The sequence below is a fragment of the Aulonocara sp. 'chitande type north' Nkhata Bay genome, linkage group LG1 (genome assembly GCF_057382095.1).
Source record: "Aulonocara sp. 'chitande type north' Nkhata Bay isolate Kocher_YH1m ecotype deep benthic linkage group LG1, A_spYH_male_GT1.1, whole genome shotgun sequence".
Classification (NCBI taxonomy): Eukaryota; Metazoa; Chordata; class Actinopteri; order Cichliformes; family Cichlidae; genus Aulonocara; species Aulonocara sp. 'chitande type north' Nkhata Bay.
This window is the reverse complement of record NC_141344.1, coordinates 8527613-8546120: the sequence shown is the minus strand read 5'-3', so window position 1 is coordinate 8546120 and position 18508 is coordinate 8527613. Positions and strand designations below refer to the sequence as shown.

At 36.7% G+C, this 18508-nt stretch overlaps 1 protein-coding gene across 1 annotated transcript; it reads left to right on the top strand.

Annotated features, from left to right (window-relative positions):
• The first annotated feature begins 937 nt into the window (after nucleotides 1–937).
• Nucleotides 938–17392, top strand: LOC147338647 (xaa-Pro dipeptidase-like). Its single transcript, XM_086258446.1, has 15 exons — nucleotides 938–1040; nucleotides 3070–3253; nucleotides 5083–5210; nucleotides 5879–5942; nucleotides 8976–9023; nucleotides 9365–9426; nucleotides 9767–9811; nucleotides 10992–11067; nucleotides 12359–12405; nucleotides 13256–13324; nucleotides 14007–14084; nucleotides 14483–14631; nucleotides 15008–15192; nucleotides 15963–16154; nucleotides 16922–17392. The coding sequence occupies exons 1-15, from the start codon at nucleotides 1024–1026 to the stop codon at nucleotides 17048–17050; spliced, it is 1473 nt and encodes a 490-aa protein (XP_086114572.1). The 5' UTR covers nucleotides 938–1023; the 3' UTR covers nucleotides 17051–17392.
• Nucleotides 17393–18508: the final 1116 nt, after the last annotated feature.

The following is an 18508-nucleotide window of genomic DNA, read 5'->3' as shown; positions in this document are numbered from 1 at the left end:
TGCACCATGCCTCTTCCATCTAATGTATGGCAGCACTTATAGCTTAAACAAATAGAGCACACTACAAAAATATTATTAATAATAATATTAAATAATTGTAACTATATCCAATTATCCAGTATGGTTTTATTTTTTTGTTTGTTAACGGTCATGCACAAAAAAAATGTACATTACTGATTAGTAATTTTCATCTGCAGGTAAATTAATGTTGTTTATTCAGGGATTGATGACAAGATATAGGATCAATTTTAGGTGTATAGATCACGAAAGCATCTTAAAACAAAGAAATATATGTATCAAAGTCAGTCACCTGAATTCAACTCAGCTGCACTTCATCCTTGAGTTACTGAACACACAAAAAGATGCCACAAATAAACAACACAATATTTGATGAGGTTAGGCTATGAAACACAAATAAAGAGCTGTATATGATGCCTACATAGCCCCCAAACCTTCCACAGCCTAAATAATACACAGACACACAGTAAATATTATATGGTTTATTTAAAATAAATAAATCAGGAACCCTTATTAGGATATTGTCAAAAATTAAATATGCCAAAAACAGTCTTAAAAGAGGTATTGAACATGATTCCTTTAATATTCTCTGTACTTGTGTGCCGACATTTTTTTTTATTATAATTATTTTTTCTGTGACTATAGAGGAGTTGCATTTTATTGCATATTTATTCCTCTAACACATCATTTTTCATTTTAAGGACAAGATTTTTTTTTAAATTTCACAATCAGAACGTTATCAAACAAACAGTAGTATTTTGAGAAGTGACCCATTTATAAAGACTCTTCTTAGGACTTTCTTTTATGTCTTTAAGGTAATGTGTTTTTGTACTACGGGGCGTTGTAAACGTTTAAGCCAAGACTGAAATTCTACTTCACTGACTGCTAGTGCTCGTATTTCCTGAATACGTGAATGCAACAACATGCCACGTCAGCTGATGTCGCCACGTAAAACTCACGTGACTGCTCTCCCCACGTGACATTCGTCGGACACTTGGCAATATCATGGCTGCAGCAGCGAAGTAGGTTGTGATTGACTAATGAATATGTATTTATTATACGCCTAATAATTAATTGAGTGGTGTTAGCGTAACCTGCTTTGCTGCATGCATGTTTCACTTACGTATTCGCGATATATGTTGCCAGCTAAAAAACACCCTTTATTAACTGTCAAACTGCGCGATAAGTACCCGTTTTTTAGTGAAATATGGGACTTCTTAACTGTTGATACTTGCAGCTACGTTTTCGCTATTGTCTGTAATATTGTGACGCACTTTTGCTTTACTGCATGGATTTGTGTGTGTGTGTGTGTGTGTGTGTGTGTGTGTGTGTGTACCTAAACTGTTGGGTGCGCGTGTGTGTATTTTAAAATCAGTATCAATATTAGAAAATAATCCAAAAAGTTACTAAATATTTCAGGGTAAAACTACATAGAAAGGGAACATTATCTGAGCTCAAGGAGCCACATGATTAAACGGAAGACACAGAGACAGCCTAAAAGCCACAGGAGAACTGGGACAAGTGTACCTTGAAAAGTTGTGCACAAGTCTGCAACTTCAACTGCAACTATTTAGAATGTTAGATATAAAGTAACTATATATAGTAAATTAAACGTTGTCCTCAAGGGCTGTATAAGAAACGCTGTGAATTCCAGCAAAATAGAAAACCAACTTTTGAATTACTTTAGTTTTTTTAATGAATAAAAAAAAAAAAAACTAGCTAGCTACAAGGCTATAGGCTATAAATTGGTTAAAACGATTTTAATTCTTACATTTCAGTCTTCTTGTTCCGAGTTTGTACACCTTGTAGTATTATGCTGATCTCAGCAAAGGTCAATTTTCTTGCAATTGTGAAACAACCCAGACTGACTTATTAACCATTATAAAACAATAAAATAATCTGCTGTGGTAATCATGAAAAAGTCTGCAGTCAGCACATATAAAGTTATCTCTGCTAGAGTGTCCCAGGCAATTTTCAGAGTGTGGAACAAGCAGATGAGACACCTCACAGTATTATGTAATCTAGCACATCAATAGAAATTTTAGGGTTTTCTAATCTTAAATTATTGATACAGTTGTACTATACAAGGTATTATTCCTATTTCTGAGCTTTTGTTGGGTGGAATAGTTGGCTTCCAGTTTCATAGATTTTATCTGCCTTGCTCAATAATAGAAGTGGCTCTATTTTGTTGCAGATACACACTTTAGCCAGTAAACTCAGTCAACCGGGAATGATACTGAAAGCCATCAGCCATTAAATTCTAGGAAGTTATAGATTAACCTTTGGTACAGATATGTTGGGTTTTTAATCTTATCAGCCAAGCTACAGCCAGAGACCAAGATTTATACCCAAGACCTATCACTTACAAGGCTGTCTATCTGTCTGTAGCTTATGTCTTAACTCTTCCCGAAGGGAGTTCGGGCAAACGTTCACCTCTCTCTTTAAAAGTTTGATAGTACTGAGCAAATCCTGAGGATTACTCCCAAATAGAACTAAAAACACGGCAGGTCATCTACTCCTGCTATTTATTCTGGAAAAATCTTTTTTTATAGTGACTGTGATGTATTATTAGATAAAATCTTCATCACTCAACCACAATATTAAAGTTCCAACACCACAATCTGTAGGGCGCAAAGTCCATGTTTTGATGGTTCAGACCACTTTTGCTGACACAAGGAGGCCGGCACGGTATTAGGCAGGGTTTTGATGTTCTGTCTGAGCGCTGCTGGTTTGCCCTAACATTAATTGAGAATTGATCATTTATACTGCAATTATAGACAGATTTGGGACATATGACTCCACTGTGTACTACCACAGTGGTACAACATTAACTGTGTGAATCATGACAATAAATTTTTGCTATATACATATAAGGATATGAGAGAATAGCTGAATGATGCAAACAGTGTGGTAAGTTTAGTAATTGTGTTTGCAGTCTTGTGCTCGCTGATACAGGGCAGTTCTAATTTTGACTCCAACTATGCATCATTTTCTCCAGCCACTACTCCACCCTGAGCCACGTTGAGATATTTTGTCTTCCTGTCCTTTCAGACCTGTCTACTGGCTGGGCAATGACACCCTGAGGGTGTCTGCTGCCCTTTTTGCCGAGAACCGACGGCGACTGTGCCAGGGGCTGAAAGCCAAAGATGGTGTGGTGCCAAAGTCAGTAGTGGTGCTGCAGGGAGGAGAACAGACGCAGAGGTACTGCACGGACACAGACGTCCTCTTCAGACAGGTTGGTACATGTATTGGTAGTGTATTTATTCATTCGTTAAAGGAGCCCAGCCTATCAGTGAGTTTGCTCTTTATTTTAGAGCTGCAGAGATTCCTTGGTTAACTTGATTACAAAAAGTCCTTGAGGGAAATTCTTTGCTTCAATGCTTTGTTTAATCAGTGTAAGCATGAACGTTTCTCTCACACAAAAAACAGAACTGCAACAGAAACCTATTTAGGAGTTTGCGTGTGAAGAAAAAGTATTACACCATTAAGCCCAAACGACCCCCAGTTTTCTCCACAAAAAGTAGGGGAGATGATGCTGTCGTAGTTTAATGTAGAGTCTACTCAGGTGTTAAGAGTTAAAGTGTGTTTTTAAGGTCTAAAACAGCAGGATTGCCATAAAAACGTTCTTCATCAGATCTTCATCAAACCACAAGCACAAATCTGAAGACTTTTTAGCTCCTTCCATCCACCAGCAGGTTTCGGCTTCTCTCTACTCCCAATGAGGTTTAGAATTAATTTCAAGAGCCTTCTGTTTGAGTGCAAAGCCCATCATGGTATTTTCTCAGTATGGCTCTTATGCCTTGTTTAGTCACAACTGCACATGTTTAGCACCTATTAACATGTATTTTACTTATTACTTATCTATTCCATTATTTATTGTGATTTATTTTTCTTTTCACAGCACGTTGGCCAATGTGAGTTGTTTTTAAATCTGCTTGTTTTTTAAAAATTTGAGTTGAATTTTACACAGCAACAAATATACAACCAAGCTTTACAATAATTTTACATTAAAAGCATAAATATGCATCTTAGTCTGACACTATTTTTTAGTCAGGCAGCTTGCTTAAGGCTGACTACAGCCATCCCACTTTCTATTGAAGTGACGCCTTAGAAAGTAAGGGGTGAGTCTAAAAGGGGGACATGGGGTGTACTACACCATATTTATTTCAATAAATTATATTAATTAAAATGTAATAAAACTCTGAGCCACTGACCTGGTGCTGTTAGGCTGGTCACTGAATTATTATTATTATTATTATTAACATAAGTTAATAACTAGGGGTGCACATAAGTGGTCTGCAGGTGCGCATAGGCTATCAAAATAAAAGACGAGCAACAGATAAGAAGTTGGAATGCGCGTTTGCGTACATAAGATTTTCTGGAGGAGGTTAGACATTTGTTTAGGACTCTTAAATATGTTGAAGAAGCTCCTTTAAGCAATTACTTTGGTGTTCCTCCACCTCCAAAGAAATGTCAGAAGGAGTCCGAACCGCAAAAGAAGCGCGTATTCTCGGAAAAGTGGTTGCAGGAGGTGAGCTGGCTTCAAACAAATGGCAAACGACATATTCTGCACCACATCTCTGTGCATCATCATTATTCTTTTGCTTTTGAATCTTTATTATTTCTTATTAATAAAAACAGAAGTATTCTTATCAGATTACTCAATTAATCTAAACTTAATTTCTAAAATAATCAATAGCTGTAGTTCATTTTGTCTGAACAATCAGTGTATTCAATTTGAGTGCACAAACACCTGACCTGGACAAAGTCAGGTTTCAACATTTCTTGTTTGCATATTCTCCACACCCTGCCACAAATATCTTGGACAACCTGTACACTGCATAGAAAAAACTTAGCTGCATTTTTTTTCTTGAATATAATTCTTCTACAACACAAACTCAAGACTGTTATTTGCTTGAACAGAAATCAGTCAGAATATTGAAGGTTTACTTTTGATGTCACTTGACCTAACTGGCTGGACAAAGGAAAGCTCTTATATGTCCCATGAAATAATCTGAACAATGCTATTTCATTAATCCTGTTACTGATTCTTGGATTGTACAGGAGTCTTTCTTCCACTGGGCTTTTGGAGTGACTGAGGCTGACTGCTACGGAGCCATTGATGTGGACTCTGGGAAATCCATTCTTTTTGTTCCTAAACTGCCCGAGAGCTATGCTACTTGGATGGGAGAGTGAGTCACACTAATCCTCAAAGAGCAGTGTACAAGGCCAACATCAGCATCCGCTAGTCCATAGCAGTGAGCTATACCTTCAAGGAAGGGCTGACAGTTATGTTATCAGCTTTTAAACCTTGTGTATTTAATTGTGTATTATATTTATTGTCAAATGCAATATAATATATAATCATTTTATAAATACATAGACCTCCTCAGTCTTAGTGATTTGGACTATAGCAGTGCTGCCCTATAATATCAAGATCACTCACTCACTACAGAATAAATTGTTCAGTTAAACTAGATTTATTTATTTATCCATAGCATTGTTTGGTTGTGTATAAGACGATCATTGAAAACTCTGGACACCATAACCGATACTGACCATCTCACATGGTCATGCTCACTTCCCTAATCTAGAAACCTAAAAGCATCTTTTGTCATATGACTCTTTAAGAAAAAAAATTCACTCAAAAGTAACGTGATCAGCAATTAATGTTCTAGGTTCTGCTCAGTTTCTTTCCTCTCTGAACTCTGTCCTCAATACTGCACTTCTGCTAGTGTGTTGTAACATAGCCCATCAGTAATGTTTTAAGAGACAAGCCTTTGAAAATTCGTCTGATTTTATGTGTATGGTTTGTCTAGTGCACTTGTTCATCAGTTTTATGTTTTTCGTTTATTGACAGGATCTTTCCCAAAGAGCACTTCAAGGAGAAGTATGCTGTTGATGAGGTGCACCACACCTGTGACGTAAGTCTGTCAGTGTTGGTCTTTACAGCCCAGCCTCTCTGGTGTGATCTGTTTTTCTGTATGGTAGCTGATCTTTAATGTTAATTGATAAAGCCATGACCAGGATCAAAGGACATTAGTGCCGTTTTCCTCGCATACGTTGCAGCTCTGAGCTTTTATAGTCATTACCCAGCAAAGGTGCAGTTGGCTCACTCATGAAACTAGAAACGGTTACAAGTGAGAAAAGTCAAAGAATCTTGAATTCAAATTTATTGAAGAATTCTGTGAGACCAAAGGCAGCGATACACGTGTAACTTCCCAGGGGAAGAAAAAACTGAAACCTTATGCTGGGGCAATAGCACTAAACCCTTTAAGAACATTTGATCAGATTTTACTGGTGATTTTATACATACCCTGACAACTATTAGAATTAAAGTTAATTTACATAATGCTTCAAAATTACTGGCCACATAAGTGCCTAGAGCCATTTCAAGATGAATAGCGAGCCTTGCTTTTAGAAGGACTTTGATTAAACAGTCTAACCTTTCAGCTCCCTGGTACAAAGTCAGTGTGACATATAATTATACTGATGTGTGAAAAGCGCAGGTAATAGACAGGTGTATTCACAAGTAGCAGGTGGCCTTTATGGATCCTGCCTCCTGCATGCTACCCAGGCACCATCTGAGCCTAAATTAAACAGTATTTTCAGTAGTGAGAATACTGCTGATGTAAGCCATCTCTTGCTCTGTGCTACAAGTAAGAAAGGGTAACTTGTGAAATTGTGCTATGTGTTTTAAAACAGATATTATTATTTTTTTAAAGAAGAATCGTCACTATGCTAGTTGCACATCTTGGCTAAACCCCTATTGACAACCTTCTACAAGATATGTGCCAAATACATTTTTAGTGCAGGTCTTATTTGATTTATAGTTAGTTATTGAAATTATAATAGAATATTTATGGAAAGGTTTGAAATGATTTCTGAGACATGTTTGTATTTGCATATAATAGGACGATAGAACTAAAGTTATTTGTGTGAGACGGTGTAAAATCTCAGAGGATAGTCCTTAACCTTGTTGAGAAAATGTGGACAGTGCTTTTGGCTCCCCCAAAGCACATGGAGCATTACACTGATAATCCATTTGGTACAACAGTTCATTAGAATGCATAACTGAGAAAGAGCCAAACCACCCATACTCTTAGGGGGGCTTCATTTTGAATTGTATTATTTAAATTTGTAACCTGCACTTCTGTTTGCTTCATTTAACAGCCCAGTGTGAGGAATGCACTTAAGTTAAGGCTCTTTGTAATTGCATGTTTTGAGAGAGTAGAAAAATGGTTATGTTTATCAGTGTTGACAGCAGATTCCCAGGGGAGCTGTACTGGTGGATTGACAGCACCAGAGCTATTCTGGAGGTGTTCATGTTAACAAATCATAAAATATATGCAGAGTACAATATAAGAGTGTTCACTAGCCAGAAAATGCTAAGAGGTTAGCATTTAAACGATCACATAATTATACAGTAATTTCCATGTTTACATTTTGTCCAAGTGATGATTCATACTTCAGATGATATTTCAGGTATTTTAACATCTCTGCACCTGCTTGAGGCGTTAGATATCCTAATTAGTCACAGGTTAAGATGCAAGTCATCTGCCAAGTTTTCCATGAATCAACACCAGCTTAACACAGTAGGTAAAATTAGAAAAAAATAATAAACTGCACGACTACCTACAAATACCCAAGGCTGACATCTAGAAAGACAAAAAAGCAGTTGGTGGTGTTCAGCATTCAGATGGCAATGCTGCCTACAGAAGAACCAAAAAGAGAACAATATTTCTTTCTTATCCAAATCAGGTCATGAATATTTTAGGCAGCACTCAGACATGGGAGGTATTGATGCACACACACACTTTTCATTGCACTACCCTACTTTAAATGCACACAAATCACCTTTAAATTGTTGAATTTGTGTTTTAATAGTATCTGGCATTTTTATGATTCTGTTGTGTTCTGTTTCAATATTTTTTAACTTTTAAATAATAGATGCATTTTTAACCATGAGCAGATCCTCTATGCATCATCACTATATACAGGGTAAATGTTTTCATGTTTTAAATTTACAGTTGAGAATGAGAATGATTTCCTCACATTGCCATTAAAACTGTTCAGACAATATTCATGTGAGTGTCCTTTCAAACTATGTCTTATTCCAGTTTCTAAAATTTGAGCTGCTAGAATCTAGATTGTAGGTTTTGAAGATAAAGCGTGTTTTAAGACAATGGAGTGAATAATTTAGGAATTTTAGTTTTATTAAGGATATTATTATTATTTGGCAGAAACTTTTCTGACAGGTAGATATGTTGTATTGCCTGCCCAGTAAGTGGTGCAGAGGATGGTCAGGATTATCTGTGATGGATAGCAGATTGTGTGACCAGTTTTCCAGCCAGTCATAGAGCCAGACTTCCTAATTAGTTTATTGAGTTTATTGGTGTCTCCGGCTCTGATGCTGCTCCTCTAGCACTGTAGAGCATTTTGGTGCACACATCATTTGAGCTGCCTTAGGAACTCTGATCCATAGAGTTCACTTGGGGAGAAGAAGGGGAGCGAGGGTGAGTGGAGACCAGAGTTTGTGTGGAGGAGACAGCAAAGGGCTGTGAACCAAACCTGTTGAAGACATCGTTTAGCTCATTTGCTCTCTCCAGGCTGCCCACTGGTTGTCTGTCTGTCACTTTAAACCCAGTGATTGTCTTTATTTTACTCCCGTAGGAGTCTTTGTGTTTCCTCAGCTTCACCCTTAGGTCGTGCTACATGCTTCTCAGTTCTTCCCTGTCCCCAGACCTGAAGGCTTTTTTTCTTTTTATTAAGCAGCTCTTTCAGGTCAGTGATCCAAGGCTTTATTGTTCTTACGTCCTGCTGGAGAAGCCACAGAGGCAGGATGGTTCCTGCCAAAGTCACCTTTATTCTGCCACCTGAAAGCAAAGGAAAACTTGTGCTTGTTATTTCTGCCATGCTATGATATGTCTAATTAGTTTTTGTCTGCATTCCTGTAGATAGCCAATGTCCTGTCCAACCTAAAACCAGCAGTTCTCCTCACACTGGTATGTCTCACTCATTCTTGCCCAATTACAGCTAATGCTAAGCTTCTGTTAAGTAGTATTGAATATTGCTGGTATGGGAGTATTTTGCTGAATCATCCTCACCCTAATCACCCCTCTGTACCCTGCTTTATGTTGGCTCCCACCTCAGTTGTATGAAAAATAAAAGAATTGTTTAATTAAGCTCTTATATAGTAGCACCAAATCTGTTTTTGAAAAAGGTTACCTTTTAAAAATGGATGAACTCCTAGATACCAGAAAATATTTACTAAGCTGTATAAACATTTATATTCACACGGTGGTGATGTGATCACTTGTTTGCCTGTTTTATATTTTTTCTGCAGCGAGGACAGAATACAGATAGTGGGAGCACTTGCCGTGAGGCCTCCTTTGATGGAATTAGTCGGTATGTTTAATTGGCTTCAATTTGCATTAACATAATTATACTTTGTTTGTGGATGGGTTTTTTCTGTTTTTCACTAAGAATGCAGAAAACTCTTACATATACTTATTGTTGCTGATTAACCTAATTTCAAATATAATTCAATTAAACAAATTTTCTTGTTATTCATTGATTAATAATAGCATTGTCCTTGGCACTGGTCTTTGTTCTTTTAACTGCATATATTTGCTATTTTTATCATCCTACTCTAAAAAAGGCTCAAGTACTTGTTTCAAAAGAAATGTAACCATTTGCTTCATATTCATTTAATTTCTTTTCTTTTTGCTTTTCTTTCTTGGATTAGCTTCCAAGTGAACAACACTCTTTTACACCCTGTCATTGTGGACTGGTAAGTAATTAAAATTTGTCACTGAAAAAGTCCACTTGAGAAAAAGCACTTTTTGCCTAAGAGTTTGTTCAGTCAGATTCTCGCAAATCTTGGCAATTACAGCTGCCCAGTGAGGTAATTGTGTGTCTGCTATCAGAAACGGGGGGTTTTCTTGTGGTTGTTTCTTTTTCTTTCTTTTTTTCCCCTCTCAATTGAGAAGTGAGATTGTGTGGATGTAATGGACTTCGTGCTTGCCTGGTTGTCCTTGGCATTAGAGCTTGCACCCTCCAGATGAATTGACATTTTCTAAAATGAGGAGGAATGCTTTTCAGGCACACCTCATGGGAAGCGGGGCTTGATTGAACCCTCTGCACACTCGTCTCACTACAGCTCTTTTTTTCCCCTTTTAATTACTGTTACTGTTTGTTACAAGTGCATTGGATTATTTATGTGGATTATTTGTATAGAAATCTTTATTTCATTTCATTACTAAGCCATCTTAGGTACACACAAAACATGAGAACAGCATGGTATAAATTAGCAAGCAAAGTTTTAATTCAAGTGAAAGACTCACATTGTAGACATAAATATTATAGGTAGCTCTGCAACAGTAGCTTATAAAGCATCAACTGTAATAACAAAAAATGACAGATCTCATTTATATACAACTTACCTTAAAATTACCTAAAAGCTTCTCGACACGTGATTCTTACACTTGTTGCTATGTTAGCAATGTATATTAGAAATGACTATTTCAGCCACTAGAGTACAGATGTTGCACTAAATATGGGTACTTTTTCAAACTTTCTGTCCTTGCTCATCTTAATAATGACATTAATGAATGGAATCAGTCCAGTTTTGAGTTTGCATACTACAAGAATCGTCCACGAAATAGCTGCCATGAAAATCCCCCTGGGCAAATTGATAGCATTGCTACTACCGCTCTTACTGGTGGTACCAAACTAGTTAAAATTGATTGTCTCTACAAGTTTTGAGATTGCAGCTAATTTCTATTTACCTCAAATAAAAATAAGGACGTTTGCTTATTTGGAAAATAAAGTACAGGTTAAAGAAAAATACACCAGTTTTCTTTTAGTCTGAGGCCTATATTCTGTGTACTATATGGCTGTAGATCCACTGTAATGTGTAATGTGATTTTCTTAGTCTGAGAGACAGCTGGTTACTCCTTCTCTGTTTGCAGCCGTGTCGTTAAGACTGATATGGAGCTGGAGGTCTTGCGCTACACCAACAGAGTTTCCAGTGAAGCCCACAAAATGGTAAGTTAGCTCTCAGTTAAACAGGCGATTTTTAAAAACTGAAAGTAGTATATTTATGGAACGAAAGGAAAAGGAAGGAAAAAAAATCAGAGCATGGAATTAAACACGCAAACTATCAAAAAGCTTATTACATTTTAAAACTCCCCCAAAGGTGTAAAGATCTCAGGATCCTCTAAGACATTAAACTGTTTAAACACTATCGATTTTAACTTCCTCCAGTAGCTTGGAGGCGAGCAGTTAACTGTGGTAGCATTTGACCAATAAGCTGTAACATTAAAGCAATACTTTACATCTGCACAGGATTTGACTCTATCAACATAAATAACCTCTTCAGGGGCTGAGCAGCAGTTAACCTTTAAAGTCACTCACAATAAGTGTTGCGTGTTAGCTGTTTAAAAAAGAGAAGCTCCCTAATAAGCATCTCTCATACTTATAAAAACCTTATGCCTTTATGTAGTACTTCACTGCAGCTCTACAAAATACAGTATTTTGCACATAAACTGTGTAAAGAACATTTATTAAATGTGTTATAAAGAAGAAGAGCAGCATTAGAAATTAGCACATTTGGTTATACATTGAGCTAAAAGTAAACTAATTAATTATGATGCACTTCCAGTTGATTCTTTATCCATATAATCTTTAAATATAACAACTTTAAGCACACTAACATGCTCTAGCAGCTCCAAATGCTTAACTAGAATAAGCAATATGAGCACCTAATTACTTAGCATATCCCTTCGTAGTGCACATTACAAAGTGATTTTCAGCCTCCATTACTCATGCTGTGTTTACACACTGGTTGTTTACACCAGCAGAAATGTTTAACCACTTTATCAAAAATAGTTAAACTGATGCTCAGTTAAAATGTTTATTTCACCACAAAGCTTGGCTAGAATCCAGTAATGTCCCTGCAGTTAGCTACTGCAATGAAAAGATCCATCTGTTTCTTTATTTCCCTGCCATGTGTATCACACACAGTCAGCTTTTTCTGTGTTTAAATTCACGGTTTATTGTGGGAAGATAAAACCATGGCACGAGATCATGGACATTTGTTTCATAGTTTGATAGAACTGGAACCAACACACCTCCAGCAGAGATTCAAAATATTTCTGCCACAGTGCAGTCAGGTACAAAAAAATACATTAATAAGTTTAAAAAAAGCTTAACTTGCACTCTGTGGACATTGAAGATCATTTTAAAGGAGGATGGAATTTGAATTTAATTTAAAAAGGATTTAGAAAATAGATTTCAAACTTGCTAATCTCATATATTGTTTTTCTTTTTTGCATAGATCATGAAGCATGTGAAACCCGGAAAGAAAGAATATGAAATGGAGAGGTCGAGTTTTTTTTTTTTTATTATTATGAAGACGTAAAAACTTGTGTTTGGTGACAAGACATGGAAGCACACTGCATTCCTTAGACTTTACTTATGCTTGCTTACTTACATGACAATGAATTTTTGAGCAAGTGGACTTAGTCCACACTAATTTGGGTAGATGTTATTCTGATGCATTTACTATGTTTGACGATATGTAATTGGTTTGTTATATATTATAATTGGATTAGTTAAACCTTTGATGTGTAAAATTAGCAGCAGGTGATGATGAATGAATAAATCAGTTTAGATTACACCCTGGTGACACAGATGGAACAAACAGAAATGTCACACCTCTTTGCTTGCTTAGAATTATTAGCTCCAGTGTAGTAGGAAATCTGAAGGCCTTGTTAATAATGATGTGTAACGTAATGACTGGTTACTCGGTAACTGGAAAGTGTGCATATTGCTTCACTGCATGCTTCTGGTATACAAACATAGTATAGGATTAAAATTCAGATTCAGTGCTTGGTTGTAGTTTTGAGGTACTCAAAATATGGGTGCTTAACACAAGAAATATGTAATAGTATAAATATTTCAGTTTACTTTCTTCATGTCTGAGTATTCACTACCCTTGGTGTCTTAGTAGCTTTCCATCATGCTCATTTGTGCTGGCCATTTAAGAGGAATAGTTTAACATCCTACACAGGTCTGCAATGCTGTCGAGAGTCATAAAGCTGTTTGATGTGTTTGGCCATGTGATGATTAAAGAATGAGTGCTGAATGAATTCTTAAAAAGCATAGAGTCAGGAAAAGGGCAGAGGAAGCCTGTCAGGTAATTAGATTTTTTTTTTTCCTTCTATCTTTGCAGTCTTTTCCAGCACTACTGCTATACTAAAGGAGGAATGCGCCACACCTCTTACACCTGTATTTGTGGAACGTGAGCATTGACAATTCATTACCTGTTTTATTTCTGGTATTAGAAATCAAATTGAGTCTGTTCTTCCTGGTGCCAAAAATGAATGAAAGAAAACCATTGCTGTAGTGCTTTTTTCCTTTAGAGTTTAATACCGGCAATCGTAGCATACTGATCATACAATCGAGCAGTTGACCCTGACACCATAGCCCTAGGCATTAGAGCACCAAATACTCTGTTCCTCTATTAAGTTGAGCGCTCCTAGGGGGAAAGAAAATACTTCAATTTTCGACAAAATTGCGATACATTGGAGGAAACTATGCTCCTGCAGTACCTTCAAGGGTATATGACACAGTTGAGCAGGCTCCATGCATCTCTTCTGTATCCCTGGTGATTTGTTGGCCAGAATAAACTATGCTCATTAAAAAAAACTGTATTAACATCCCCCCTTTAGCTGTGAGCGAGCAGCATCATTATGGATGAAAGATTTTGAAATGCTGTTAATCATGTTCTGGCCTTTTGGGTTAAAGGCCATGCATCATGAACATTGTAAAGATTAGTGGCCTGTAGATGAAAGCGTTTTTCCTGTTAAAACTAGGGGTTTAAAACAAGAGACTGGAATCCATTTGATGCTTTAAAGTATTCTCTGCTTTGAAGAATAATGTTATTTATGTTTTGTGACTGGTGCATTGTTTATTCCCACCAGTGGCAATAATTCCTCTGTTCTCCATTATGGTCATGCTGGCGCTCCTAATGACAAGACAATCGCAGATGGAGATATGTGGTGAGTACCGATGGGTTGTGGTTTTTTTTTTTTTTGTTTTGTTTTTTTTTTAATGAGTGGGGGGGACTACAACCACCTCATTCTTCTGGATCTTAATTCAGAATGTAAGTAAGTAAAATTTTATTTATATAGCACATTTCTAGATAAAAGATCACAAAGTGCTTTACAAGGTATAAATGTGTACAGATTCTCCTAAATGAGCCATTTCCCAGCATGCAGTTTTTGTCAAATACCATCGCAAATGCCATCAAGGTTACTGTTCTTGTGACCTTTAGTGACTTTGCCATCTCTGTGCATCTCTTTTTATCGAAAAGCATGTGGAACACAAACATAAAACATGTTGGAAATAAATTCTTTAATAATTCTCTAATCATTTTTATTTGTTTTGTCTCCTGCAGTCTCTTTGATATGGGTGGAGAGTACTATTGCTACTCCTCGGACATCACCTGCTCCTTCCCAGCTAATGGCAAGTTCACTCCAGACCAAAGGGCCATCTACGAAGCCGTCCTGAAAGCCTCACGTGCGGTGATGGCTGCCCTCAGACCAGGTTATATTATTTTACCGAACTAAAATTAAAGTGAGCAAATGTCAAGAAAACTGAATCTGCTGTTCTTATTGAAACATAGCAGCATAGGGGTTAAAAACTAATTAATATGTTACAGATATAGAAATCTGTTTTTCTTAAGCACAAATCATAACTGATCACCATGAGGATACTTGTCTGTAAAGTCTTTTAACTGGTTACACGTGTAGTGTTTTAGGTAGTTACAAAAGTATTCTTTAGTATTCATTACAATTGGAGCTTTGAAAATAATATCCTTGTGAATTACAGTCCCTAAAAAATTAATAATCTTTTAAAATAACACGCATAGTTAAATTTTTAACTGCTTTGTTGTTCATTGACAAAAATGCTTGTTTTAAAGGTGTGAAGTGGACCGACATGCACCGTGTGGCTGACAGGGTTCACCTGGAAGAACTTGTAAAGATTGGCATCCTAATTGGCAGCGTGGAGGACATGATGAAGGTCCACCTGGGCTCTGTATTCATGCCCCATGGCCTTGGACATTTGCTGGGTATTGATGTGCACGATGTAGGAGGTTACCCTGAGGTGAGAACAGAACTCTTGTGTTCTGCAATTTCACACAACACAACAACTAGTCAGCAGTTATTTCTGTGACAGTAATAGTCTGAAGACAGTAGAGGACGAAAATATTTCTGTTACTGGAATATTGATGTGTCCTCAGTAATAAAGAGACCATTGGTGCAGAAGTGAGAGAGGAACTAAATTAGGCCAGGCTGCAAGGAACAAGTTCAGGATGAGGACAGGAGCGAGGGGAAGATGAAATGTCATCTGAACTTTGAGCACAGATAGTTTCACGCTGTGGTGGAGGAATTTGTAGTGATATTCAGTTTTGACATGTAAATAGAGAAGTTGGTTAACCCTCAGCATTTCCAGTAGAACTACTGAATGTTCCCCTGCTGACAGCAACAGTATGAGAATTAAACTTTGAGGGGGTGGGAATCACTGAATGCAGTGCTCAGTGTGTGGATACATGACAATGCTGTTAACTGACTTTGGTAAGTGTGACAGGAAAATATAAAAATGATGAATTAATAAACTTCCATGTTATATGGCTCTTATCTGTCTCTTCTTCTTGTTTGAGTAAAAAGCATTTTGATGATTTTTACATAAAGTCTTGCATGAAAAACCCTGGAATATTTTGACTTTGATGAGCAAACTGACAAAAAATATAATAGCATTTATTTATGGTATCAGATACAGTAGTTGGATAAACCTCAATTTAGTCAGTTTTGCACATATTTTAAAAGTACATTTATTTAAATAATTAAATAATACTACTGTCAACTGCTGTATAGGGTATCGAGCGAATTGACGAGCCTGGATTGAAGAGTCTTAGGATGGGCCGCCTGGTGCAGGAACGGATGGTTCTTACCGTGGAGCCTGGCATATACTTCATCAACCACCTGCTGAACCAGGCCCTGGCTAACCCTGCCCAGAGCTGCTTCATCAACAACCAAGTGCTGGCTCGCTTCCGTGGCTTCGGAGGGGTTAGTATGCTTGCACAGTTCTTTTTGTTGTTTATGTTAGACCAGGGTGGTAACAGAACAAAGGGCCAACTGATACTGAAATTAATTCAGCTTCTGCTTGGTTTACAGTCTGACAGGATTGGTATTCTTTCATGATTTGCTAAAGGCCAAATGTACAACTTTGAAGAAAAAAGCTATAAAGATTGAATAATGTCACTTTAAGCATGAAAATGTCAGCCAGTTTAAAATTTAAGGTGCTGCTATCTCTAAAATTGTGTCTGTAGAGTGTGCTTTTTCTTGTCCCACCATCTTTGACTTTTTATATGTAAATTAAACACTGCAAGATCTATTGAATGTTATGGTATTTTAGGTATTGTGTCATATTTTTGATCAGTTCAAAGTCACAATAGAACCTAGATTGTCATACAAGTACTTATAAAGTCTATTAACTGAAAAGTAATATCACAAATATGTTTAGGCTAATTAATGTTAGAGTAACAGATTTTCTGTCACGGCCATTTAATGACAAATCCTGAGAAATCAGCAAAATAAATGTGAGGATGTATTCCTCCAAAGAAAGTAGTATAGTAGCTCAGATCAACCTAAAATACATTTCAAATTGATAGTTTGAGTCTTAAACTAGGGTATTCCTACAAAATAATCAGCAAATGAAAATGTATATTTAAAAAACTTTCAGTAACTGGTCCAGCTCATTTCAAATCTTTGAATGCCTCCTGCTTTTGACTATTTTCATGTGTCACTAACCACTTTGTTCCTTCTTTCTGTAGGTTCGCATTGAAGATGACATCGCGGTCACAGCAGACGGCATAGAGCTGATGACTTGTGTACCTCGTACAGTTGAGGAGATTGAAGCTTTTATGGCTGACTCCACAAAACCTTTCAGTCCAGTTGTTTGAAGAAACTAAATTAACTTTCATTGAAGTTTTCTATATGATTACTGAGGAATATCAACATTAATCAGTAAAGCTCAACTTATTTCTTGACTCTCATATCTTAATCATGAAACAGATACGCAATCGAGATCAGCAGCATCACATAAAGCTTTTGTAAAGTTTAAAGTTCTGATGTACATTAGCCACTGTCAGTTTTACTTGACAAACTTTACAATAATACAGTATTACATTAAAATCTTTGTGCCTCCAAGGAAAATACATTTCTGATTTAAAAAAAATATTCTTATATGTTCCTCTTTCTAAACATTGCATTGAAATTGCCGTAAATAAATCTTTTAATTTCCAGCTGTGTAAAAGACTTGTTCATTTATTGGTCAGTTAAAAAAACATTTGTAAATATACAAATTGTTACACTTGACAAAGAAATAGTGCAAAAAAGACTAATTAGTGTAAACTGAATGATGAGTACTTCAGTTACTCACCATTCGTAAAGTATTACTGCAAGTAGGACTGCACTGATTTATTTGCAAATAAGACGGCATTTCGAAATAGCACAGCAATAAACATTGTTTGTTTCATTAGTGCTGTATTGATGTAGCTGTGATGCAGTTCCTTGTAAAAATACATTTGTGCTCATAAATGGTGTGGTCTGTAAAACAGGTATTGTGAAATACATGTGTATATAAGGGTGCAACGATACACAAAATTCACGGTTCGATTCGATAGTTTGGTGTCACGGTTCGATATTTTCTCGATACAAAAAAAATTTCATGCCTTTTTAATTTGTCATTTGTTAAAATTATAAATATATATTTTAACTCAAAAGTACAGTTTTTAAATTTAATGTTGCTGAAACAAGAAAATAATAATTAAAAAATATATATATATCTGATCGAGAAATCACTCATCTTTGGAAAAGAGAGTTTATTACAGAGAAATGGTTCTTTCCAAAATAAAAGCTATACTATAGCTTCTTCTGGGCTATATTCTCAGCAGCATATTAAACATATCAGGTCCCCATAAGGAGAATCATGTGCTAACAGCTGTCTAAATGACTCGGGTAAAGTTTGTAGCATGCATGCTTGTTGTTTTTGTCTGCTTCCACTTGTCTTTGCACTAGGATGATGTCGGCGTAAATGTGCAGTCATATTCGTTGTGTTCCCACTAGTGCTGTCAGCGTTAATCTCGTTAAAATGACATTAACGCCATAACGCGGCAAATCTCCCTTAACGAGTTACCGCGGATCGCCCTGTGCCTGGGGCTGGACGGGGTCAACACGTTGACGAGCTATTGCCGCTAACGCACTAGTTCCCACCAATGTAATTGAGCATTGCGTGGCACATTCGACATACTGTTTTACTTTTGTCCATGACGTGCTTACCATCAGGGTCATGCTTCACATAAAAACCAAAATAGTTCCAAACGCCAGATCTGAATGAGGGTGGGGGAGGCTCAATTTCA

Bases quoted from the DNA above. Each gene is read 5' to 3' on its own strand.
- LOC147338647 (XM_086258446.1), top strand. The intron at 9,812-10,991 runs GTAAGTAATTAA...CTCTGTTTGCAG, and splicing joins CACCCTGTCATTGTGGACTG to CCGTGTCGTTAAGACTGATA. The intron at 14,632-15,007 runs GTTATATTATTT...CTTGTTTTAAAG, and splicing joins GATGGCTGCCCTCAGACCAG to GTGTGAAGTGGACCGACATG.